Genomic DNA, 27,020 nt, shown 5'->3' on the forward strand with positions numbered 1-27,020 from the left:
AGCAGGAGGAGAGTTCTTACTAACATAACACTCAACTCGGTAGAAGAAAGCTAACTTCCTAACAGGACAATTATAACTTAGAAAACAATAGTCCCAAATTTATTCTAACAAAGCTTAATTCAAGATAACCCATAAGTAAATTAACTGAATGCCAAAATAAAACTCAGTCTTCCAGAAGGAAAATAAGGAAACACAGAGACTTAACAACCACATACAATGTATAGGACACAACAAAAAAAGAGGTCAGAGCCAAGCATGGGGGCAAAGCCCAGTGCTCAGGAGGTAGAGGCTGAGGATAGGAGGCCTGAGGCCCGCTGGACTACACTACTGAGTTCAAGGCCAGCATGAACTACATAGTAAAATACTGTCTCAAACAAAAAGAAATAAAGATGACTGACAGACAGTTGGGAGGGAAGGAGGAAAAGAGGGAGGGAGGGAGGGAGGGAGGGAGGGAGGGAGGGAGGGAGGGAGGGAGGGAGGGAGGGAGGGAGGGAGGGAGGGAAAGAAGGGGCAAGGACCAAATAAATTGGTAAAGTTGCAAAGAGGTGAAAGAATTTCACCCATAACCAAAGATAGATAAAAATGAAAATAGAACAAAATAGGCTTGTGCCTTTGCCGGCACAAGCGTTAAAGGGCCTGATGATGTTATCACAGCTCACTCACAGACTTAGGAAACAGGGACACAGTGAAAGGAGGGTGGGGACTGAGCGCATGACAACTGCTGAAAGGACCAAGGAAAATGCTTCAGTTGCACTGTCTTTTGTCCAACTGGTTCAAGGGATGCTCTGTGTGGCCTGCTGGGAATCACAGAGGTAGGGCATCTCCTACCCACGGCAGAGCAATGGGAAGTATGAAAGGAAACCATACAAGACACCGCAAGCATATAAAACGCTTACAATTTGAGTGCCAGAAAGAAGAGAGAGAATAGGCAACTCAGTCAGGGTGTGCGTAGCATGTGTGAGGCCCACATTCAATCCTCATCAACACGAGCCAGAAGGATAAACAGTAGAAAAAACAAAAGCTAAAGATCCCAAATATGATGAAACTTACTTAAGCCCTTAACACCCCCCAAAAAATGTTAAAGTCCCCAAGAGAAACATACACAAAGAAAAAAAAATCATACCAATACTGCCTTTAAAAAGGTCAAGACCGGTGGTGGCAGCACACATCTTTAACTCTAGTTCTTGGGAGACAGAGGCAGAGCGAGTTCTGAAAGTTCAAGCCCAGTCTGGTCTACAGAGAAAGTTCCAGGGCAGTAAAGGTTACACAGAGAAACCCTGTCTCAAAAAAATAAAAGCGGCGGGGGTGGGGGGCAGTTGTAGAGGCAGATATAATAAAGACACATTATACCTAAGAGGGAAAATATGTCCAAAGGATAAAAAATTTAAATTAATATACAAAACAATTATTTTTCTATGTTCTGCTGATATACTACAAAATAAATTTAAACTTAGCAGTACTTATAACAGGATCGATCAAACAATCTCAATTCAGGCTTGCATCTTAAAGAAATTATAAACTATGTCCACACAAAGATTTTTATAAAATGCTCATAGCAGGGTTATCACTCTACTGCAGCACAGACGACACAAAGATCCTTCAGCAGCACACAAATACTGAAATGCATCCCAAGAGAAAGACATATGAACAAATGAGCTTCTAATGTACAAGTTAACTAAACCAAAGGTATGGAATAATATACAGAGAAAAACTTTAGCACAGCTACTGAGGGACAGAGGAGGGAGCTCATGGTGACAGGAAAGGAGACACGAGGTAGGCTCTGGGGGCAAGAGGTTTTGTATCCTACTTCTTGAGCCTGTCCACACTGTTCATTTGAGAGTTGCATGTAAAGGACAAAAAAGAAAATAAGGCAGACGATATTTGGTTATTAGTTCAAGTATATAATTTGCTATGCATTTGAGATGAAAGATGAACTCTGAAAATCAGGAGTTCATTAAACAAATGCTTATTATCAATAAGATCTTCCTTGTTTTCATTAGATCCAAGTTATTCAGCAACTTAGACATTTATAAATGGTAACTGCAGGGGCTGCAAAGATGGTCAAGTGCTCATTGCACATGCAAGAGGGCCTGAGTTCAGAGCCCAGATGCTTGTGAAAAGCCCAGGGTGGTGATTTGTGTCTGTCACTTTGTACTGGGAGACAGAAATGGGGGTCCTAGAGCTGGTGACCAGTCAGCCTCATCAGTCAGTGAGAGAACCTGACTCAAAAAAGTAAGTGAAAATGGAAGAAACACCTGATGCCAATTTATGAGCTCTACATATTCACACAGAGGTACATACACATTCATACATGTAATGACCCCACACACACAGAGTGAGAGAGAAAGAGTGATCAACCAAACTATAGTAAGTTATGTGTACACTGCAGAGACCAAGTGCGATGACTGAGAAAGCTGGGGAGCAGAGGCCCTGGTGGACAGCATCACACGTCTGAAACATGATGTGCCAGCATAAGCTTTAATTGTGTTCATAATTTCCATGGAAGATTGTGTGGAAAATTGACAGCAATACTCTAGAGAATAAAATAAGGATTATTATAAGATGCACAGGGGCTGAGATTTGATTCCTAATGCAGTAAGATTGTGGCTAATAACATGCCTCTGCCACAGAGTATTTGATCACGTGTTTGAGGGATGGGAGAAGAAAAAGAAGGTAGAAAAGAAAGGGAAAGAATAGGAAGCAGGGGGCTAGCAGGATGCTTCAGTGGGTCAAGGTGCTGGTTGCCAAGCCTCACAACTTGAGTTTGATCGCTGGGACCTACAAGGTAAAAGAAAATCAACTCCACAGGCCTCCTCTGGCCTCCATGTGCATGCATTCCATACACCTTCACCCCCAACACACAGGGAGCGAGGGAGGGAGGGAGGGAAAGCTGGTTGGTAGTCAGTCTTAGAAAAAAGAGGAAAGAAAGCAGGTTTTAGGTTTTCCACACCCGTGGTGGTAATATTGCAGTGCAGACCAAATGAAACCCCTATCAATCTCAGATACCGTTCATACTTTTCACTTATTTATTCATTTATTTAGTGTCTGCAGAAGTTGATGTTAAAATTTGACATGAAAAATTAAGGAACCCTGAATAGCCAAAACAATCATGACGAAGAACCAAGTTCCAATGCTCACACTGAGCATTCTTAAGCCTCACCTTGAAGCCTGTGAGTGGGCTAGCACACAGATGCGGTAGCCGATGAAATCTAACTGGCAGTCTATGATTGAACCCGTACTTATGGTCAACTGATTTTTGACCAGAATGACAAGAATATTCCATGGGGCAAAATAGTCTTTTAAACAAGTGACTGGTATTACTGGACATCCGCAGGTAAAAGAAAGAAACTGGAACCCTTTCTTACTTCATACACAAAAGTTCTTAAAATAGTCTAGAGCTGAAACGACACAGCTCTTAGAAGAAAAAGGTAAGAACAGCACTGGAAATGTAGCTCAGTGGTAGAGCACTTGCCTAACATGTACAAAACTCTGAATTCAAGCTACAATAATGAAAGAAAAAAAATAAAGGGTGAGGAGTTTCGGTCATCAGGGCCTTGTTCTGGCAATGGACTAGAAACAGAGGGAAAAGAACAGATGAGTTAGATGTCATCACTGGACAAGGCAAGGTCTTGAATTCAAGGTCAGCCAGCTTGAGCTGCACAGTGAGATCCAGGTCAGAACACACAATAACAAGAATTGGTCTCCAAAACTCCAGACTAAACAAACATAAAACATTTGAAGCTTCTGAGCCAACAAGATGGCTCTGTGGGTAAAAGTGCTTGCTGCATATATGCCTGAGGTTCTGAACTGGATCCCCAGAACTCATGGAAAGAGAGAAGCAACTCCAGAGAGTTGTCTCTGATCTTCACACGTGCCACACACACACCACGCTCATACATACACAACACACACAATAAAATATAACAATAAAAATAAGAGCCGGAGAGAATCTCAGCAGGTAAAGGCATTTGGCCTCATGTCTGACCACCTCAGTTCCATTCCTGGACCCACATGGTGGAAGCAGAGGAATCTGAGACCCTCCTCTGGCCTCCATGGGCATTAGGCTTGCATGTGATGCCCAGACCTATGTGCAAGCAAAGCACCCATACACATAAAATTAAAAATTTAAAATATTTATAATTTTTTGCTTTAAATGGCACCATTAAGAAAGTGAAAGGGGCTGGAGGGACAGCCCTACAGTTAAGAACACTTATTCTTCTTGTAGAGGACTTAGGTTTGGTTCCCAGCACCCACACAGTGGCTCACACCATCTGTAACCCCAGGCCAGGGGATCTGACGCTCTCTTCTGACCTCTTCTACATGCAAGAATCAGGTATACACATGGCACACATACATACATACAGGCAATACATACAGTATTTGTATATATAAAATAAGTAAATTTTTAAAAAGTAAAAACACAAAGAATAGGATGGTGTTACCTACAATTCATAAGGGCCTTATATTTCCAATATATAAAGAATTCTTACACCTCAACAATCAAAAACAGAATTTTTAAGTGGACAAAGGATGTGAATAAGCATTTCCCCATAGAAGACAATCAATCAGTCAATAAGCAAATGCAAAAATATTTAACATAATTAGCCAGCCATCAAAGAAACACAAATTGAAGTCACAAGCTAGGACAGCTACAACAAAAGGAGAAAGTAGCAAGTGTTGGCAAGGATGTTGAGAAACTTGGAATATAAAAAGGCCATCCGGGAAAGTCTATCAGATGCAGCAGCTCTCCCACTTTATCCTCTAGAAAAGCACGAGTCCACCAGAAACTGGTAACCAAAGGCTAAAGGCAGAAGGATTCAGGAGTGCAACAAAGTAGAAAAGACTCAAATGCCATCGACTGATAAGTGGACACATATGCTCTGCCCAAACAATGGAACAGTACCTGTCAGGAAAAAGTTAATGGAGCACCAATGCAGAATACAACACGGACGGCTGTAAAACACTGAGGGAAGTGGAAGAAGCCAGCCACTAAGTCCGGGTCTCTGAAACACCGGGACTGAAAATCTATAGAGACAGTGACTGTCTAGTGCTGGAGAAGAGAAGCCGGTGAGGAGGAAGGAATGGGGAGTGAGTCCTGATAGCAGCCAGGCTTCCTGTGGGGGAAAGAGCTTTAAAACTGTACTAACTTTGTAACTCTAAATATACTGAAAAAAAATTAAAATCCTTAATTATTATTTTAAATAGCAACACCGTATGTGAGCTATCATTTCCACAAAGTTGTTGAACAGAAAGGGAGAGACGCCATATCAAAAAAAATTGCCTTCTAGTGATGTAATTAACATAGGAAGCATGTCCATAAATGATAAAAGACACAGGACACTGTGCCATACTAGTCAGGCCGATCAAGTGTAACTATGATATGATTCCCCGGAAAGTATTTTGACTGATAAACCATATCCCTTGAGTATGCCCTTCCATCAGATATATACTTCTACCACAAAAGCAGCTGCTGCTCCGAGCTCTGCGGCATGTTCAGATAATGGAAAAGAACACAAAGGCGCTGAAACAAGGAAGAAGGCCAAACAAACTTACATCAGGCTCTAGGGTCACGCACCGCTGAAATGCCTTCGCTGAGCCCATGTAATCTTCCAAGGCCAAGTAGGCACAGCCTAGAGAAAACCAGACTCCAAGCTGCAAAGACCAAAAGTCAAAATTAATCAGACACATAAACATATTTAGAGGATACAACCTGAACATATTGAAGATACTATCAAAGAACACACTCCTGTACAGAATTCAGAACTACATTTTAATTGCCTTGTGTTGAGTTTAAATGTAGGAAACCCAGTGAAGACAAAATTTACCATGAATTTCAAAGCTAATAGAACAACAAAAGTGTGTACAATATTAATATTATTCGCAGCTGATCAAGGCACCGCAAACACAAGGGCAGAGTTCTGCTCTCATCCTCCATTCCCTCAGATAACCTCCCTGGCAGGTTTCTGTGTAGACACATCTGCAAAAAAAACTTGGAAGAGACAGGGTAAGAATCAGGCTGAGATTTGGAAAATAGCAAAATTACAAAAGCATTCTGTTCAAAGCAGAGTTTCCTTAAAATTCAATAGAACCTGTCAAAAGGAGCTGTGGCTAGTAAAAATTGAACGGCACTTGTCAGAAATGTATTGTTTTCTCTCAGTCACAAAGTCAGTGGTGGATGGACGCCTACTTTCCTACAGACTGAAAGACACAAAGGCAGGAGAGCAGTGGGAAAGGAAATGACATACTCAGCATCTGTCCCCACCTTCCCTGTGCTGTTCCCTAACCAGTCCCACAAAAACCTGGTCAGTAAGGCTGCTAGAGGCCTCTTTAAACAGATAAAGATTTTTAGCTGTTAGAGAGAAAGCTTCCAAGGCAAACACCCTCAGGCAATTTAACACTTCACTCTGAATGCATAGAGTCTATAAATAACCAGCAAGGCCTTTCTGTAGAACAGACCTAGGTGAAGGGGAGTGCCTCTGGTGGGAGGAGGAGCAAAGACACTTGCTGGAGACCAGCTTGCTGCCCTGAACCATGGGACTTCAAGGTGAGACAGCTTATCACTTGGTTTTCACCTGGTTTTTTATAGGCAGAATGAAAAGAACCATTCAAGGCATCAAAACACATTCCCTCAACATGACACAATCTAAAAGGACCCAAGTCCAACACTGACCTACATGACAACAGTAAAACAAGCCCCGGCCTCCCGAACAAGTTCAAAGCTCTGAAACCTTCATGCTGTGTTTCATCAGTTCTCGGCACAGCCTTGTTCTTAACATTTCTGAAACGAAGACGCATCTAGGTTTTTATTTGTTTGTTTGGCTTTGGTTCTGGTTAGTTACACAGGTCCCATTCTGCAGCCCAAACTGGTATCAAACTCATGAATCCTCCTGCCCCAGCGTCTCAGGTGCCAGGGTCACAGGCACACATTAACACAACCCGATTCCTCATGGATTTTACCAGCAGCTGCTTCATTCTGTACAAAGTGAACTTATAAAGCAAGGGTCCCTTCCCAGACAGCAGGTTAGAGGCAACGAACCCTAAATCACTTGGAATGAGGACTATCTCACTGCACTCTGGGACTAAGTTAGGAACATTGCAAACTGCCTTCAAGGGTCTCAGAACGTCTGGGCCTCGCTGCCAAAAACACCAAATTCTCTTCCCCACATGTTGATATAAAAAAAAAAAGTCTGTATAAAATCAAGATACAAATGAAAAACCTTATTTTTCAATCCACCAGAGAAGATTAAGAAATACTGCAAATAATAGCACTTATGATATAGCTCTAACCCACGCTGGTCTGATGAGGGTTATTATTTACTTTTAAGTTTTAAAGACCAGTTAATGCCTTATACTCAGCATCTTAAATTTTTTAATGAAAATTTAGACAGATGACTTCATCTAATATAAAGTATTAATATGGTTCTTGTGTCCTTTACCTTTGGTTATTTTTTGAAGTTGTTTGAATAATTTACATGGAGTGAAAGTCCCACAGTCAGTTAACTGCTAGCTGGCATCTATCACCACCAGGTAACCACGGTACCTGGTAACTAGGCATCCTGTGAAGGTCCCATCTTTAAACTACAGGGTCTCCCCACTGTTTGTGGCTGACCTGCTGCACCATTTTGATTTTTTATTTCTCAACTGAGGGCTTTAGAATTTGAAGAACTGTGGACAATCTTTGGCATTCCTTTTATTTACTTTGAAATTACTACTTAAACTAGCACTATCAATAATGACTGGTGGGGTCCGTGAGAGGGCTCAGCAAGCCATAGCACTTGCCCCACAAGCCTGCAGGCTAGCTAGCCTGACATGTTCAGAGGAACGGTGACAAGAGACTGTACCTCAACAAGATGAAGGGACAGACTTCAAGTTGTCTGCTGACCCGCACACACATGCAGTGTTAGTCACACATGCATGTGCGAGCACACACGCCAATCCAATAACAAAAAACAAGAGACCTCAGAAACTTTCACAGAAGTCCCCAAAGCACAGCTGAATTCTTTAAGCTCCGAGATCACTATTATTTAGCCCAGAGCTGTTGGGTGGGCAGGTGAGTAGTTTCATTACATGTCCTGGTGGCTATACTTTACAAGTTTATTTTAATAATATTTAATCCTATATACACAAAATGAGATTGCTTCAATGTGTTATTAAATATATACAATGCTTGAGATGTGTACCCAGGACTCGCAGTCTTGCCTCCAGCAGATGACCTGCCATCGTCTCCTCCCTTGGGAGTAAACCCAGGCCTGGCTAAGGGACCATTGCTCAGGAAGGCAGGATCACCCCCAGGAAGGTGAGCTCACCTTAAACCATGCTAAGGAAGCTGGCAGAGTAAGGAGCCCTTTGATGAGTCACAAAACTTCCTTCCTGCCTCCTGGCCCGGTCCAGAGCCCCAGGAGGACCTGCAGAGGTGCCCACCTTTCTAAGTAGAAACATGCAGCCTTCTCTTTTTCTCTCTTGACTCTTTAGGGTGCTGGTCAGACCCTAAATATGCTTTTTCTAGAGCTTTGGGCTTCCTTATTCTTTCTCTAAACACTGCCTCCACCCTACCATGTGGCTGCCTGTCACCGTGTGTCTCGTGTGTGTCACCTCCATGCCAGCTTCACTCAAAGGACAATTTTTTTCCTTCTCTCCCCCAGGCAGCTCCTAAGATTTACAGTTTGCCCGCTCTGAAAGTTTTATTTTGAATGCTAATAACACTGTGCTCAATTTTCCATTTGAGTCTATTCTTAAAATATTTTACTAACGGGCTTAAGAACATCAAGAGAGGACCCCGGTGTCCTCAGTACCCCCCAAATTTCTGGTAACCACAGTATGTATTATCTTTGCCTGGCCACATCCAACCCAGCCTCTCATATACTAGAACCACTCCTGCTCCCTCTCTCTAGTCAAAATAATTTTCACTTAATGAGCAGCTATTAAACATGACAGGCATTGACACTATGAGCTTTCCATTATACCTTCATGTCTTCCTCACAAACACTCTGCTAGGGAATGTCACCCAATAAGGAAACGCTGAATGAGTAGGAGCTATGCAACCACATTAGCGTTAGTTCAAAGTCCACATCCTTTCCACTTAGCCATACTGCCTCCTAATACACCATCTTACCCACAAATGACCCACCTGTCACCAGATAACATGTACTGGAACACCTAAGAGACTTATTCATCTGTTTGTTTATTTACCTTCAGAACACATATAGCATTGCTCCTTTCCCAAAGACTGTCTTGACAGGGCTATGCAGACAGGCAGAGAAGCAGCAACGGGTGGATGGGTATGTTCACATAGAGGGGTGAGCTGAAAGGGTCTGGCCAAGAATGGAAAGAAACAACCGCTTGACAGAGAGGCACTGTTGAGATTGCTGTAGAGCTCACACAGCTGGGGAAAGTCAGGAGCCATGGCTACTGCTGACCATGACCTGTGGAAGCCAGAGTTCAGTGTGTAGGTGCCAGTACAGAAACACAAAAGCAGACACTGTTTATTTTGGATGAAATGATGCCTGTATTTAAACAACGATTGTTTAAGTGTTTTAAATATTTTTTTTAAAGAACATGAACATGAACTGCTAGGTTTTTCCGCCTAGAGCCACACAGGGTACAACAGACACAAGAAGATGGCTGATTGAGGGGTTCTGAGCACCTCTGCGGCTTCAGTTGTAATACTAAACCTCTGCATCTCGCCCCTGGGTGTTAAAGGAGGTGGGGGGTTTAACAGGCTAAAATTCCAAACCTCTAAGACTCCCCAGAAGTGAAAGTGTTCAGAGTGCCACTGGTGCCATCTGGTGGTGGGATAAATACAATGGCCATAAGAAGAGTATTCAGAATCCGCGCATGGGTTTGAAGAGCTACAAGAGGAGTTCATTCAGTTGGAGGCCTTAGACATCAACTCAAAAGAAGTCATGACCTAGAGAGAAGGCAGTTTCAATAATCAAGGTTCACACTTTTCTAAGTGCCTTTGGGACCAACGGGTCTGCATCTGTGTCACGTGTGCTAAAGGTTAACAGACTCTAGCCCTAAAAGCACACCCATTCTCCATTGCCTTCTACTTCTCTAGCTCAGTCCCATGGCACAAATGCAAACCGGCTGTCAATGCAGGCCATCAAACAGGAAGCGTACTGGGCCAAATCCAAGATCACCACTGTTTGATAGCGACTTTTCCCAAGAGACGTCTCATGCTCGTAAGCATGCGCGCCGCCATCTTAGATTCTCCGCACTGAAGGTGCACAAGCTCTCACCTGTCGGCGTCACTGTCTCCCTAAAGAGGCAGTTTCCTCGGTTTTTTTACTGCAGGCTACTGGTTGTTTAAGGCTGTTTCTCTTCTTGCTGTTTGGCTCTGTTACAGCTGTTCTGTTATTTGCATATTCTTTCCAAAATACTTAACAGTATGTTTGAGTCATATACACCTGAGACTCTCCTGGTAGGTTTATCTTCCTGTGGGGCTACAGATAACGGGACAAGAGTAATTCGCTACCATCACTCACACAGTGCAATAGGCAGGAAAGTCCCTTGTTTGCTACAGAGAGTTGACTGTGGACCAGAACTGTGCAAGCCTTACACACATGCTGACTGTGGACCAGAACTGTGCAAGCCTTACACACATGCTGACTGTGTGGAGTGACATATGAAAGCATAGAATAGACTGGCCTGACCATGCTCCTTGGAGTTCTTAGGACTCAGAAGCAGGTCTTGGGCAGCAAAGTCTTATCCTCCCCACTGTTCTTAGTCTCAGTTATAGCCCAGCTGTTACCACTGCGTTCGTGTCTCTCGGCAGTTTAACATGTTAGATCTCAGGAGTTTTGTTTTTTATTGCTAGTCAATAAGAGAAAGGAAGGGGAAAAAAGGAAAGAATCTTTTCTTTTTCTGTACATATTATCCACACATGTCCACCATCCTGTCTGCCCACTGGAATGTGAGCACCAACCTCCTTGAATCTTCTACCACAACCAACACAACCTTACAACAGAAACTATCATATTACATTTCAAATAAAGATATTTTATTCTTTCAAAAACTAAAAAGCCAGCCATAGTGGCACATGTTCATAAACCCAGTTTTAGGGAGGCTGGGGGGCGGCACACATTCAAAGCCAAACTAGGCTATGTAGCAAGGATCTGTCTCAAAACAAAACCAAAGCTCTAAAATGGCAAACAACATTTGCCCTATACATGAAGAACAAGAACAGGCTTGGGGTGATGAAATCACAGACGCCGGGCTACAGAGGCCTGGCTGCCAGGGAGGCCTCTAGAAACTAAGTTACCAAGTGCTGCACAGTTCCCGAAAAGCAATCTTACAACTTTATTTTGCTTCTAATGAAGCCCAATGAGTCTTCATTAAAGGGGAAAAAACTTGTAAGTTGACCGCTTAAGGTATTCAGGGCTCTCAACTCGTCAGAGAAGAGCAGCTCTGGAGCTGGACTGATGGGCAGGCTGAACATCAGTTCCAGTCCTCAAGAATTCCAGGAGCTGGTTCAAATGACTAACACTTCTATTTCTTCATCTATAAAGGGGGTGAAAACAAAAGGACCTTGGTGATTGTGCTGCTGGCTAAGGATACTCACAGGCTTACATAACAGTACCTGGAACCTGGTCACATGCAATACTAGTTGCTATATCACTATTATGACAGAATAAAATGAAGTCAAACTCTACAGTTACCAAGAATCTTTGTTTTTCTAAATGACTATGTTTGCAAACACAGGCTCTTGTTCCCAGAAGACGTGTTCCCAGTTTTCACATCTGTCCAAATCTAACATGCTCTTTAGGTCCACATCAATACTTCTCCATCAGACCTTTTCTGACCTTTTCTGACCATCAGTCTCATTTACCTCTAGGCAGCAAAAGCACATTGCCCATTTAGTCTACTGATGGTTACATATGATCCATACACACCTCTTCTCCCTCCATTTAACACACATAAGTCAAAGGGATGCAAGCCTGCATCTTAACATATTTTTTTGCATCTCTCGGTACCTCTAAGTGGTCTCAAAGGAATCCACATGTACATACTAGCTTAGGTCATCAGTGCTTGACAGACAGGAACTACATTCCTCCAGTCTCAAGAAAATGCTACTCCTTGTTTTCCAGCTCATTCCACTGTCTCCTAGTGACTAGCCCCTCTGCCACTCAGCCTCACCACTGGCTTCCCTCTACCTTTGGCCACAAGAGTGCTTCATTTCTGTCTGCAACCAACTCAAGACCTCTAGTTATCTCAGAAACTTTACTTAAGCCTTCTGCCATTTATTCAGCACTACATTTGGCCCTCATCTCCTCCATGTCCCCACAGATAGGCAGTTTACTGATGCTAATCTGCTGTCTCACCTACAACTCTCTCTTTAGTCTTCAGAGCTAGTTTCTGAAGGCCACCAGCAGGCTTCAAAGTCTGGGCTTTCTATGAATTTTGTGGCCTTTGACACTTCCTGATGGTTGTTCTTCCTTTAACTCCTATAATCACTTTCCCTTGGCTCTTTCCCCTCTGGCCAAGTCTACTGTGTTAACCCCAGTGTTCTCTGTTTGGTTTGTATTTCAGTAGTATCCAGAGTAGAAGGCCCTGACCAATAGCATCAGCAGGTACAATGTTTTCTAAGGGATTTGTTTTCTATTGTGGTTTCAACTCACATCCAAAGAACATCACCTGCATGTTCCCCTCTGGTTCACAAGGGCCTTCACTGAGGCCTTTAGCTCTAAGGGACTATCAGTTATCTCTTCTTAAATCACCTCATATTCAACATCCAAAACTACATCACCTTCTTGCAAAAAGGTATTTTTCTCTTCCTCAGCTTCTGATAGCTAATTTAAGAGGTATCTGGGTCTGGAGATGTAGCTCAGTGGTATAATGTATACTTAGCATGTGTCAGTACCTGGGTTCAATCCCTACTAACTAGCACACATACATATATACACATGCACGCACACACGCACGCACACACACAAACACACACACCTGGCATCCACACTGATTCCATGTTTTCCCTCAATCCTGACAAACCAAGAGTAAACTCAGAACATTTTCCTTTGTAACAAACTTCAACCCATTCCTCCTCATACTTACTGCTAAAGTCACTGATACTTACCTGCATTCATTCATTATATACATTTATTCTGCATATAAATTTTTGACAATACCATTTGTGACATATTGGTCATTTATACAAAATCCCAATAGAGTCCCCTATACATAAAGTATCCAAAAACCCTAAAGCAGGCCCATAAGTGGCTCACAAAATGATACTCCCTTTACCATTTTCCAGCACAAATTCTTTGCTCTCTGCTCAGAGGCTGGCACAGCCTATCGATGCCACATTTGTATCTGCACATGGCAGGCACTCAGGACTATTCTGTCAGGCAACCACACAATGTTCTATCCAAATAATAACCCTTTCAAAAGACCAGGAACACTAAAAAGATGCAAATAAATAATTTTTAAAAGCCTATCTATTAACTATTAGCCAACTGCTAGTTTTGTCATTTAAGGGGATTTTATGGATCAGTATATTAAAAAACCCAAATTCAAAAGGCAAAAGCATTATAGTCTCTTGTATGTGAAAAGCAGGCGAATCTCTGTGAGCTCAAGGCCAGCCTGGTTTACAAGACCTAATTCTAGGATAGGCCCCAGAACTACAGAGAAACCCTGTCTCGAAAAACCAAAAGGAAAGAAAGAAAGAAAGGAAGAAAGGAAGGAAGGAAGGAAGGAAGGAAGGAAGGAAGGAAGGAAGGAAGGAAGGAAGGAGAAAAAATTATAATAGCTTTAATTCTTCAATTAAAAATTTCAATATTTTAATTTTATTTTGTGCTCAAGGAGCTAAAGGAAGTGAGGGAGAGAAACAGACAAACTTATAACTGCCTGTAACTCCAGCAGATCAGCACCCTCTTCTGGCCTCCAGCAGCACCTGCACTCATGTGCACAAATCTGTGCTCAGACACACATACTCAGAACCTAAAACAGAAAAACAATTCTTTTTTTTATTAAAAGGCTATATTCAAATGTTGCTTTTAGTTGTGATGGGTGAAGTTTTTGGTCATTTCTTAACATTTCACTTTTTATGTAGAACCAATAAAAATGAGCAAAATTAGTTTTAATAGTTTTTTCTTATATGTACATGTAATTTCTTATGTATATGTATGTTTTTCCATGTTGATATGAGAAATGAGGTCACACACTTAATGTAATAGCACTTTTAGTGAAAAGTCATTGATTAATTTCTTGTAATAGTTTGGTTTTTGGTCTATTAAATGCATTCTGGATAAAAAGTACTGGAAATTCAATCAGTCATGGGAAATATCTAACATTTCTAAATGCTGTTATAAATTCATATAAGCTAAACAAACAGGAAAATGAAACTACTCGTTTTAGACAACACAAATTCCACAAAATAAGATGCAATTTGATTTATGTATTTCCCAGTAAGTAACATCTGCATTATTAACAGTAGTAGTGGTGGTAGCATTTTGAGATATCGTCTCATTCTGCAGCCCAAGGTGGCCCAGAATTCACAGTCCTCTTGCATACCTGACAATACTTTTAGTCTTGAATATGCTCCTTTTGGCCTTTTTGTAAGTTTGTGCCTTACAAATAACTCCCCTGGTATTTCCTTGATTGCCATATCATTAGCTAGTTCAGTTTGTGTCCACCTCACCAGATTGTGCCCGAGGGTATAAACTGGAACTATTTGTCCATCTTGCCGTGCAAATCCAATACTTTTCTGAGGGAGCAGTGAAAAGGTGCTGTCTTTTCACCCACTCAACAAACATTCCCTGAGGACCTCCTGCATGGGAGGCACAGGGACAGGACCAGGAACACTGAAGTGAGCAGAGGGGAGAACTCACACCTTCACATCATTCTCACTCTTCTTGAAGAACATTTTGTTAGGTAAGCTGTGCATAACAGCTATAGCGAGCGCTGTGGAGAAATGTGAGAAGCCTGAGGTGACAAAGTGGTTTTATGGGGAAAGAGTGAAGGAAGGGTTTCTGAAAAGTGATATTGGAGCACAAATGTGACAACAGGTGGTGAGTTAACTAGACAAATAGTCCAGGCAGGCAAGCATGCGTGAAGAGCACCTGTGTATTCTGAGAGCAAAGAGGACAGTGGATGGAGGAGGAAAGAGAGAAGACCATACCCAAAGAGTCTAGAATGTTCAGGTGGGGGCTCCACCCCAAGCCCCCTCCCCAGGACTTGCCTCAGTACAGACTTGGACCCGAGAAAGCCCACCATTTGAGGTTTCACCCCCCTCATCTGGAGTTGCCTCAGTACAGACTTGGACCTGAGAAAGCCCACCATCACCATCGGTGGCTCCACCCCTGAGGACATTAAAAGTCCCCACCTCATGGTTTCCTCAGCTTCTCCCGAAGCCACCCAGGAATGCTGTGTTCAGAACAAACCTGGGTTCATTATTTCAGTTTGAGTGGCTTTCTACAACAGTGGCGACCGATTCCCACTAACCAGGAGTCAAGAAAGGACTCTGGCTTGTGCTAATGAAGTGAGGGGAACATATGATCCAGTTTAAAAAAGGCTTTGGATGTTCACTGAGAACAAGCAAAAAAGGACAAAGAGGGCAAAAAGAAAAGAAAAAACTATAATTAATCAGGTAAGACAATGACAATCTGGACCAGGATGGTAAAAAATGGTGGGTTGTAATCTGATTTTTAGACGCTTTTTGGTTTTGTATTTTGAGACAGGATCTCTCTGTAACTGTCCTGTCCTGAAACTTACTCTGTTGACTACACTGCTCTCGAACTCACAGAGATCCGCCATGCTGATAAAGGTACCACCACATAGCAGAGAGTAAATAAGGAATATGGGTTAACAAAGTATCAGAGCTAGTTAATAATAATCCTGAGCTATTGGCCAAGAATTTATAATTAATATAAAGCCTCCGTGTGGCAATTTGAGAGCAGCTGTGGGACAGGAAAACTCCACCTACTTCCTATTCAATCAGAACACCAACTCATGGAATAGTGCTGCCCACAGGGTAAGTCCTCCCACCTAAACTAACCTAACCTAATTTTGATAATCCCTCTCAGATGTGCCCAGAGATTGGGCTCCTAGGTGAGTCTAGACCCTGTCAAGTTGACAATCCATATTAGACATCATGGTTTTGTAAATAGATTAGATGTGGGAAATCAAGGCTAACTCCAGAGCTATGTGGGACTGACATTAAGAAGAAAGGGGATGGTAGTGGGTGGGTGGACTAAGAAGAGTAGCCCAGAAATTGGATTTAAAGTAATGAATGTGGAGATTGAGAATGCAACTAGATGCAGGAGGCTGGACTCCAGAGAAGTCAAAAGAAAAAGAAAACTTAGGGAATTATCAGCTGCAGACAATCGTTAAAGCTATGGAGTTATCTCAAGTCAAGGCAGTAGCTGCAGAGACAAAACCCAAGGACTAAGTAAAGCCTTAGGCCCTCAGGAGTCAACAACAAAGGAGACTGAGAAGGAATGGCCACTAAGGCAGGAGGAAAATGACCATGTTGGCGTGTTACAAAAGACTGGGACTCTGAGGTTGCACTTCACAGGTTTGAGGTACCCGGCACTCAGCAATGAGGCCACAGCAGGCTAAGATAGAGAATTCCTTTTCCCAGCTCATACGCAGTCTCTGGTGAGGTAACCTTTGGGCAGAGGCTACTACCACTGTCAGATACAGTGCAGTTATCTAGAAAAGCAAAATTTTAAAAGTACAATACTAAAGTTGGGCTCTACAACCTCTGAAAGAGTGATTTAAATTAAGGTACAGTTTTCAACCAGAGTGCTACTGACATGATAGGCCAGAAAAAATTAGTATAGATAGCATGGCTATGCTATGCATTATGGGTACTTTTCCCCAGCAACTCTGGTATCTCTCCCTTTCAGAAACCAAATAGCACATACCTTCACTTCCCCATTATGAAAACCAAAATTATCTCCAAAAATTACATAATCACATGCAGTTAGAATAGCTGAGTCAGTATAGCTGCCAATGCAAACCAACTCCAAAGTTATATACTAAGCATTTTTGGGGCCAAGTAATACTCGTTAACTTCAGTAGATTGACGACTGTACGTGAATGCATCCTATTCTTCTACAGAATGCTATCTGTCACCATGTTTGGAGGAGACTAACACTGTATGCAGTGTTCAGAGTGGGAAAGCAAGCAGTTAGCTCAACCTGTCAATATGTACACACACAGGCGTACACACGCGAGCACACACACACACACACACACACACACACACCTTAAACACCCCTTTTGTTTGAAAATACCATAATAAAACTTAATTTTTCTAAAGCTAATTTTTAAAAAGCATTATCTGGCTTTTGTTTTGTTTCCTGTGTGTTTGTTTTCAGTGTAAAAGACTACCAGGTCTATCTTTCTGGCCTCATTTTCATACCATTTCAGCACTATCCATAATAGGCAAGAGGTGGGAGCAATCTGAGTCTCCACCCAATGAGCAGGCAAACAGAAGGGGTTCTCTTATCTACTGTAGCACAGAGGAACCCTGAGGACACTCCGCTAAGTGAAATAAACCAGTCATCAAAGGAAAATACTGCGGGTGGGAAGAGCTGACCAGTACCTACAGGTTAGCTCACAAATGTCTGGGGGATCCAATACTGTCTTCTGGCCTCTGAGGGCACTACAACATGTGATGTACTTATACACATGCAAGCCAAACACCCATACACATAAGAAAAAAAGAGACAAATACTGTATGGCTCTGCTCTTATGGAGTATGTAGAATAGTTAAATCCACAAGAAGGGAAGCAAATGGTGACTGCCAGAGGTTGAAAGGAAGGGGAAATGGGGACTTGCCAATGGACTTAAGAATCCCAGCTTCACAAAATGAAAGTTTGTGGAGACCCATTGCCAATCTTAAACCAGGACTATCCCATCAGCAGCCCATGAGTTGTATGAACTCTAGGATGGCTATAAATATGGCCTGACACAAATATCATACACTTACGTACAATACTATGAGATTTTCTTTTATTTTTAATGATGTGTTTGGAATGTGGTTATATGGTTCTTGAGTGTGAATTTGTGACTCACCAAGTTCACTGCACTATCACACGAAGTTAAGTGTACAGATACACTTCCTCTCTGGGTGGATGACGACACTAGAGCTACACATACGGCTCAACTTGCTGACTGTACCAGTGATGGTGACACTGAGGAAACGGCTTTTAGTGCCATTCAAAGGCACAGCTAAAGAAATGTATACGAAGTAGTAAAATGGAGAGTTACGGTGATCCCCTTTGATCTGGCTCAAAGAGAATCAGCATATCTGGCTAATTCCTTGGGGTGTCCCACAGATGGTAGGCAAAAATCAAGGTCTCAGAAAATTAATATTAGATGATACAATTACTGCTCCCAAATTCATTCAATGAAGCATCACTGCACAGTACATCAAGAAAATGTATAGTCAAAAAGCATTAAAAATGGGTAACAGCTGCAGGGTGGTGGCAGCACATGCTCTTAGTCCCAGAATACAGAAGGCAGAAGCAGGCAAATCTCTGAGTTCAAGGCTGCCTAGCCTACAGAGTGAGTCCCAAGACAGCCAAAGTTACACAGAGAACCTTGTCTCAAATAAATATATAAATAAATAAAGCGTAAGCGAGCAAGCAACAACACAAATGGGGAACATCATATAAATTGCTATCAAGACTGCGAATTTCATAAGGGACAAGAGATTAAATCATCAATTAAGGAATTCCTGAAAACTGCCCAGGCTCTTTTTTAACAAAACAAAAGGGGAGAGGTCTAGGCAACATCACTACTCTTCAGGAATAAGATTGCTAAATCAAGGTCAAATATCAAAAAGATTTCATGATTTTCAACTCACCATCAGTTATCAAATCAAAAGTTACCAGAACTTGACAACAAAGTCTAGCTTACAGACCTGTCATTTTCCATGGATCTAACCACTCACTTACATGAGTTAAGCATGTTCCTTGAGGAATAACCAATGTATTGAGCTGCAAGTATGGCAAGTTCAGATTAAGGCAGACAATTTTATGCATCCTGACACACGGGCTAAATACTGTCCTGTGAACAAATATGTAGCTTTGCTTCTCAATTTGTCACAGAATTTAAACACAGATTTTGGGATTTCCATGAAAATAGTATTTTGGTATATTCAGGACTCCATTTTCAATTGACACAAATCTATGTAACCTGCCAACTTACACATAAAGCTGCAACCTAATATTCATCTTAAAGAAAAAAATGTGATCATGTGTTTTCCCAGCCTTTAAACACCATAAACACCATGAATTATTCATGTCATCTATGGCAACACCTAAACCATTTTTAGATTTATTAATTTCATGTGCTTGAGTGTTTTGCCTATCTGTATGTAAGTGCGCCATATGCAGGCTGGTGCCTGCGGAGGTCAGAGGAAGGTATCGGGTTCCCTGGAACTGGACTTATGGATGGTTGCTAGGAACCGAACTCCAGTTCTCGGCAAGAGCACCGTGTTCCTAACAGCTGAGCAACTGTTCTCACCAAAGCACACCGAGAGTCCCATGAGAACCAAGCTGTCTGATGAGCACTTAGAGCTGCCCAAGAACTGCAACTGCTTCCACTAAACCAGATACTGACACATTCTGCTGTCGGACACAATGTCACACAGCCCGCTGGTTCTATGTTCCTTTGTAACTGTCTATCACATTTATGCATTTTTAAAGTCCACAAAGTTTGTTACTTAGATATGTTCATTTTCTTTATTAGTGGTCACAAACAGGGCCTACTCAGTAACCTTAAAAGACCCTCTGAAGGTGCTGCACAGTTAGGATCACTCTGTGACAGACTTGCTGCCTATCTGTAATAGCAAATGTCTGTCACACAAACTGTACACACTTGTTCTCATAAGCTTTCATTACTGCTTGTGGATTTAGTGTGTGGTGTAAGAAAGTTCTTCTCCATCTCGTGTGACCCTGAGGAACCAAAGGTCAGCCTCCCCTATTCTAGACCAACTGATGCTTTCAGTGTAAAAGATACTTCCTGAGTCTGTGTGTCTACACACAGGCAAGGGGTGGAAGTCTCCATCGGATGAATTATTCAAACCAGTGCACATGTGCAGGTGCCAGGACCCGTGAAATGAGAGCAAATACAAAGTCTGACACAGAGAGAGAAGACGGTCTCTCATCCAATCACTTCACCAGCTGAGTATCATTGGGTATCAATAAGGTGGATCTCCCCTTAGAGATAGGACCTCTCCTGCAGATTTACCAGGAAGTTAAGGAGCTAGACACCTTTTGCATTAATTTTTCAAATCTTATAAAGTTGTTTATGTGGGGCTGGAGAGATGGCTCCATCAGTGAAGTGTTCAAGCTCAAGGACCTGAGTTTGATTCCCAAAACCCACGTAAAAAACCACCTTTCTAATGCCAGCACTGGAAAAAAACAGACAGCAGAATCCCCAGCTCAACGGCAGTCCACACAGACAGCAGGATCCTCGGCTCAACGGCAGTCCACACAGACAGCAGGATCCCCGGCTCAACGGCAGTCCACACAGACAGCAGGATCCCCGGCTCAACGGCAGTCCACACTGCCTGTTTAGCGGGCTCTGAACGAATGAGAGACACAAGGACGGCAGCTCCTGGAGACTGACGCCTGCTACTGTCCTTTGCCCTCCACAGGCCCAAAGGCAAGTGCACCTGCATACATCTCTACAGAAAATATATTTTCAATGTTCTGATCTATTTGCGCATGTATAAATCTAGACATTTTCTCCTGAAATGATCAATAGTGCCTTGTACATGTTACTGTATTTATTGAAGAACTGGAGGCTTTCTGAGGTCTCACCTGCATGGGATTGATCTTCACTGAGCGTTCAAAGCACTCCACACATTCCCGAAACTCCTTGTTCCGAAGGTGGAGGAGGGCTTTGGAGCGCTGGGCGCGAGCACTTCGGTGTCGTGACAGCTCCCAGGCCTTGTCGTAGCAGGAGTGATCTTGCAGAACATCTCCAAGCAAGCAGTATAAACTCGGTGTTTCCTTTTTCTCCAGTTCTCGTCTAAGGATTTCTTCTGCCTGAGAACAACAATAAAAACAGTAAAATCACTTAATTGTGACTGACTGCTATTTTTAGTACATGCACAACTTTTATCTCATAGCCTATGTATTTTCAATTACTTGTCATTTTAAGGCTCGAGAGCACAGGCTGCCTGAGAAAGGTCCAAGGAAAAGTAAGTAAAAAGGAACCAGGAGAGGTAGGGCCTGCTGTAAGGCCCTGGGATCCCCTGGGTACTGGGGAGCTGCCTGCCTGTCAGGAGGGTCCACTTCAAGACGTTCCCTGCTTTGCTTGGCACCACTACTGCTGCTAGCGAAGGGTCTTTACCTCACCTCGGCCCACAGCATTATTGGTTCTATATTTATGTTGTTGAAGAGTGGACACAGGGCAGTGCCAAAGAAGACAATGCCAAGAAGAAAGGACAGAGAACTGAGGTAGGAGTCAGGTTATAAAGAGGCAGAAGATGGAGTAGTCATTGGACAGGCCGCAGAAAGCTGTCAGTCCTTTAGAACCAAAACGCTCAGAGCTCTAATTGTAAGCTCCCAAGGCCTAGAGCTGGAAGTATCAAGGCTAAGGAGCCCTGTCCCTGGGCCCACACAAGAGCTGCAGAGCCAGGGTCTGATCCTCAAGGCTTTACCTGGAGCCACAGCTCTAGCAGCTACACCTGTCTACCTGACCACCGCTGGCAAACGCTCAACAATACAACAGCTGCCAAAGACCGGCACTTAACGAAGTTCTCCTTATTTACCCCAACTCTGTCCAGGTGGAGCAAAAGGTACCCAGCCTGATTGGCAACATCAACACCAGGCAGGCACACGTGGTCCCAAATGGCCCATTGGCTTCAGAACTTAACGACTGATGTTCATAATGCAAGGCCACCTGATCAAGTAAGCTAGTTCTGTGCTTATTACGACTACGCATCCTCAACTTACCTCACCCACATCTGCCATCCTGTTTCTAACCATCAGCAAGCTGAAAGTCTGTATATTAGATTTAATGTAAGTTAATTAATATCTGTAATTACTAAATTGTCTAATTTATGGGCTCTTTTAAATAAGGGATGCACTTCTGAAAGTGTCTTTAGATGTCGACACTTTTGCATCTGTGATATAGTACAGGTAATTTACAGACTGTACAGCCTTACTCCAGACATGGATTCAAAATTTATTAAACAGTTTCCTAGGGAAAATAATTATAAGTCCCTGAAAAACAAAACAAACATGAAGTTTTATAATTCTATATTTTAGAATATAAGCCCTCTCTTCATAAATAATATAACGGTTATTAACATATCTGATCAAAACTCTATGATCTAGAAAGACAGACACTTAACTAAAACTTCATGATAGTGGCCACACCATCTTTGGTGAAATACGCTTATAGTGTGATTTAAAGCATTTCTCTTGACAAGACGGCATCTAAACTTTGTGCCATGCCATTCCAGAAATTCCAAAGCTGACTCACTTAAAATTCCTTTCTGTTCTACCCTGTTCTAGTGGAGTCTGTGGTCTGCAATAAGTATCATAGTCACTCGGTACGGGTGTGACTGCAGGCACTGTCTCCCTGGAAATCTCTGTCCGCAACTCATCTATTGAGCTGGAAGATACCCTGACTGTGAAGTGTACAAGCACTGGCAGTCCATGACACCCAGTGAAGAAAGAATTCTTGGTGCCTCAGCCTAAAGCACCGACAAGCACAGGGTTTTGTGTACTGAGTGACAGGGCACTGTGAAGGAGCACCAGCAAGAGGTAGGTCAGCTGCTTCCAAATTCACTAGACAGTGTTTCCATCCTCAAGGTGGAGAACGAGGGACTTCCCGATGACCTCAGAGGGCTTGTTGTCCTTATCACTGTCAGGCTGGTGCTTCTGACAGGACTGCTGACGCACAGGTAAGGCAGACTGGGGCTCATTAGTTTTGTGTAAAAGTCAGAGCTAATCACATATGGTTCACTCTATTGCTTTTACTTTCTCAATGAACTTTTAGCTACACATCTTTTATTTTTATTATTAATATATTATTATTATTATTATTATTATTATTTAGCAAGTACTCTACGTGGGCTTAGGACTATGGCAAAAATAACACTTTGGAAGCTGGGAGCTTTTCCCGGATGCTGGGTTGGAGCCCTGTGCTGTCGTGTAGGCAGTCGCATTATTCCTCCATTAATTCATGAGGAGAAACCACATAGAGAAGTCGTGAGATGAGGAAAAAACTCCAGCTGGCTTCAAGCTCTCCTAAGTGTGCAGTACTTCTCATGGCTGAGCACCCTAAAACCCTGTGAAGCACCCTTCACCACCACCTAATTCTAACTGCTGAGAAACCCCAAAGCCCAGTTAAGTCCTCCCTAAACTCCTGCCCCACAGAAACACAGAGGAGACACAAAACGACTTAAGGGGAGAGAGACTTCAGTGGGTTTAAGTCACTATGTTTTGGGTAAACTCATACATAGGCAGTAGGGAATGCAGGAGAGTGAGCTGAGTACCTGATACTCCATCACAGCCAGAAGCAGAGACCAATGATCATCAAAGACTCGGGAACTTTTGGATTAGTCAAGGAACAGAAATTCTCCAACTTCATTTGAGTCCTATGCAGGCAGAAGCAACAGTCCTAACTATTCAAGACTGATCCTACTTCACTTTAAGATACTATGACTGACACTTCCACCATTCTGTTGGTCATGACCTCTAGACGTATAAATTCATACTTAGAAGGCACTCAACGATTTTAATTTATGCAGAGAAATCAAAAAGATTCTAGAGGTGTGAAACCAGAGACAAATGGGATCATAATTGAAGTCAGGCTGAGCCCTAGAAGAGTTCTGACTCACAATGCTAACTTAAAGGGCTGGGGATAGTTCTGAATAATGTGCTCAACTACATGACTAAACTTGGACTCCAATGGGGCCAGAAACTAAGCAAAGTTGAGATACCAGGAATTCCTCATGTAATGTGAAAGAAGGAATCCAACACTCGGAATAGAGAGATTTATTAATTTATCATTTGCAATCTGCTCACCCACCCTGTTGTCATCCAGGGCCTAGCGGTTGATCCTTTCACCTTAGCTTTGAGAAAGAGTGCACACGGGAGGAGGAGCACACTTGCAAAGGATTAACAAATGTGCCGTGAAATAGGGAAAATCTCAGGAGCATTTCTGCTGTCACGAGTTTCCAGATTATAACAGAGATGATAAGACCCACGGTGGCAGAGACCTGCCAATTGCACTGCAAGCAAAATAGGCATGGTGATCTGTGATAGACACAGCCAAAGTCACTAAAGCAGTTGGCCCAGCATGGATTGCAAGTGGTGGCTGACTAATCACAACCACAGCAGACAGGGAGCCAACGAAGGTCAACATTGCTCTACAGAACACTTTAAAAAGTATCTGAGTTTCTACTCAAGATGCCATCTCTCACCCAGCTCCTATCCCTAAATATCTTCAAAGACTTAGTCTCTCAAATTCCATAGAGGAGGAAGATACCACTTAGAAAGGACCATGTGATAAGGTACCAGGTGCACAGCAAAACTCTTCTCCTGTTATCTGTAAAGAAGTAAACACACCCATTACTACATATTTGTATCCCAGGAAAAGGGCAAAATCTCCTCTTTCAGAATTAGTTTTTGGTTAGTAGAAATCTTTTGGAACGTAAAGAATTTGTAGGCGTCAGTCTGTCCCAGAGTAGGCCTAGTAAGTATCTGAACCCACACCAGCAGAAGCCGGCAGGGGTGTGACTGAAGTACAGAGAGCCAAGCAATGGCCCCGGCAGCACTGTATATCTACGGAAGCCACAGAAGGCTCTGTCTAAACTTCAGAGGTACTATACATGTAGGGTACAGTTAGCCCACTCATTTAAACTGAGAATATGCTTGGGTCCTGGAAAGCACCATGAATTATTGTAAATAACACAGGGGCTGTACTGCTTATAGTTACTGTCCAGGATATGATCTCTTTCTGAAGTCCTGGCCCTGAAAGACAGATATGGATAAAGAAAACATGCTTCTGTCTATCCAATAGCTACATACTGGCAGATCAGAGCACAGTGACAGCACACTGTACTAGTCTGCCTGAGATGACTTGAACTTCATGTTTTGATTGTCTTATCAACCCATCAGACCACAGCAGCCAATGGCCTTGATACTATACCGACAGAATTCAAGAAAATCCAAGATAAAAAATTGTGTCAATGTCAACCAAAAACCAACTGAAAATCAACTGCTTTACGCCGTAGCATATTATGAAAAATGTTCAGTTTATAAAAATTATCTTCATAATTAACCCTCAAGGAATTTACCTATTAACTAAAACAAGCAGTTACAGCTTTAATCTAAAACGTTACACACAAGCTCTTGTTTTTAACACTTGTCCCAGCTATAAGCACTATTTTGGAACCTTTAGCAAATGGGGTCTTTGAAGGGGATGCCCAGCCTGATCTGGCATCAGTCTGCTTCCTGGTGAGGCGCTGGTGCCTCTGCCATGCCCCACACTGCCCCAGTTCCACTCTGCCTGCCACGCCCCACACTGCCAAGATCTACTATGCCTCCACCACTATGGTGGTAAGAAACTAAATGAAACTAAATGAAAGTTAATTTTTCCTACCTCAAGTTGCTTCTGTTGGGTAATGTGTTCAGAACACCAGGTCATTAAGATCACAAGATACAAGGCTTGTGAAATAAAATGTTTAATCTTATATATGCTCAAACTCCGATAAAGAAATAAATGGTTGAAGTTTGCCTGTGTCAGAACTCTTCTTTAACTGTGTGAGATAATCTGCAAAGCATCTGCTGGTAGTTTGCTGACTTCTAGATAACGAAACCCCCAAGTCAAAGGGCCAAACCCTTACCTGGGCATTTATGTCCTGTCAACGTGCTTAACCTACTAGCAGTGAGGTTCCCTAAAATCCCCTTTGCTTCTGTTTCCATGTTGGAAGTAACTAGAGGGGAACATGCTGGAACTAACTACAAGCAGAATGAAGCAACAGTCTTTGCACACCAACATGGTCATGAGCAAAAACAGTGCCAGGCTAGCCCTTGCCTTGTATGTGTGGCTGATCTTCCCAGCTGTGAGCCCAGCTGATCTTAGCTCTGAGCCCTGCTCCTCAAAGCAATCCCAGGCCCTCTGTGAGAGTCTCCCATTGAGCTCACAGGGCTGCCAGCTACAGAGTTACCAAGATTCCCACAAACCTCTGTTCAAGCTCCCCTGGTCTCACTTCAGTGGAAGAGGACCCGGTTTCTCAGATTTCCCCTTCAATGTCTGTCTTCCCTACCAGTATCAGGGCTCACACAGACTGAAAAACCTGCCCCAAGCCTCTCACTCTCACCTCACAATCTCTCTAGACTTCCTAGAACTGCCCATATTTAAACAAGCCCTAGCTAAAGGAAACCCCTTAATCCCAAAAGGATTCAAAACATCTACTACTTCCATAAATAAAGCAAGCCTGAGGGTACAGCCTTGTTGGCATTTTTGCTTTTACATCCATGTCACGTTGTATCCTTCCATTAAATGGTGACATATAGGTTATTTTCAGTCACTCCATCAGTGGGTAAATGCATTACCTCAATCCCTATCATGATTCTGAGACACAGATATTAACCATGCAAGACAAAGTTAAAATTTATGTTTTTCAGTCAAGAGGTTAAGTCTCCAACCAAAAGACACAAGGCTGAAAAACAGAAATCTCTCTCCAGGCTTACTATTATTCCTTGGATTGACAACGAAGAGAAGAAAGAGGAAGAGGAGGAAGAAGGAGGAGGAGGAGGAGGAAGAGGATGAAGAAGAAGAAGAAAGAAGAAGGAAGAAGGAAGAAAGAAGAAGGAGGGGGAGAGGAGGGGAGGGGGAGGGAGGAGGAGAAGAAGAAGGAGAAGGAGAAGGAGGAGGAGAAGGAGAAGGAGAAGGAGAAGGAGAAGAAGAAGAAGAAGAAGAAGAAGAAGAAGAAGAAGAAGAAGAAGAAGAAGAAGAAGAAGAAGAAGAAAAGAGGCAAGAACATCTGAAATCACCATAAAAGAGCAACCAGAAGGAGAACCAGCTTTCCTAGCGCTCTCAAA

General features: G+C 42.7%; 1 protein-coding gene across 3 annotated transcripts in view; it reads right to left on the reverse strand.

The window, feature by feature from the left end:
• The window catches only part of Ttc27 (tetratricopeptide repeat domain 27), a 135,658-nt gene that overhangs the window by 31,510 nt on the left and 77,128 nt on the right, over window positions 1–27,020 (reverse strand). For all 3 annotated transcript variants that reach the window (XM_087907352.1, XM_087907351.1, XM_087907350.1), the window contains exons 13-14: window positions 20,775–21,002; window positions 5,554–5,652 (exon numbers count right to left, since the gene is read on the reverse strand). In XM_087907352.1, the coding sequence (XP_087763478.1) occupies window positions 5,554–5,652; window positions 20,775–21,002 (327 nt within the window). The remainder of the gene's footprint in view (window positions 1–5,553; window positions 5,653–20,774; window positions 21,003–27,020) is intronic.

Source organism: Myodes glareolus, chromosome 6 (assembly GCF_982192425.1).
Source record: "Myodes glareolus chromosome 6, mMyoGla1.1, whole genome shotgun sequence".
Taxonomy (NCBI): domain Eukaryota; kingdom Metazoa; phylum Chordata; class Mammalia; order Rodentia; family Cricetidae; genus Myodes; species Myodes glareolus.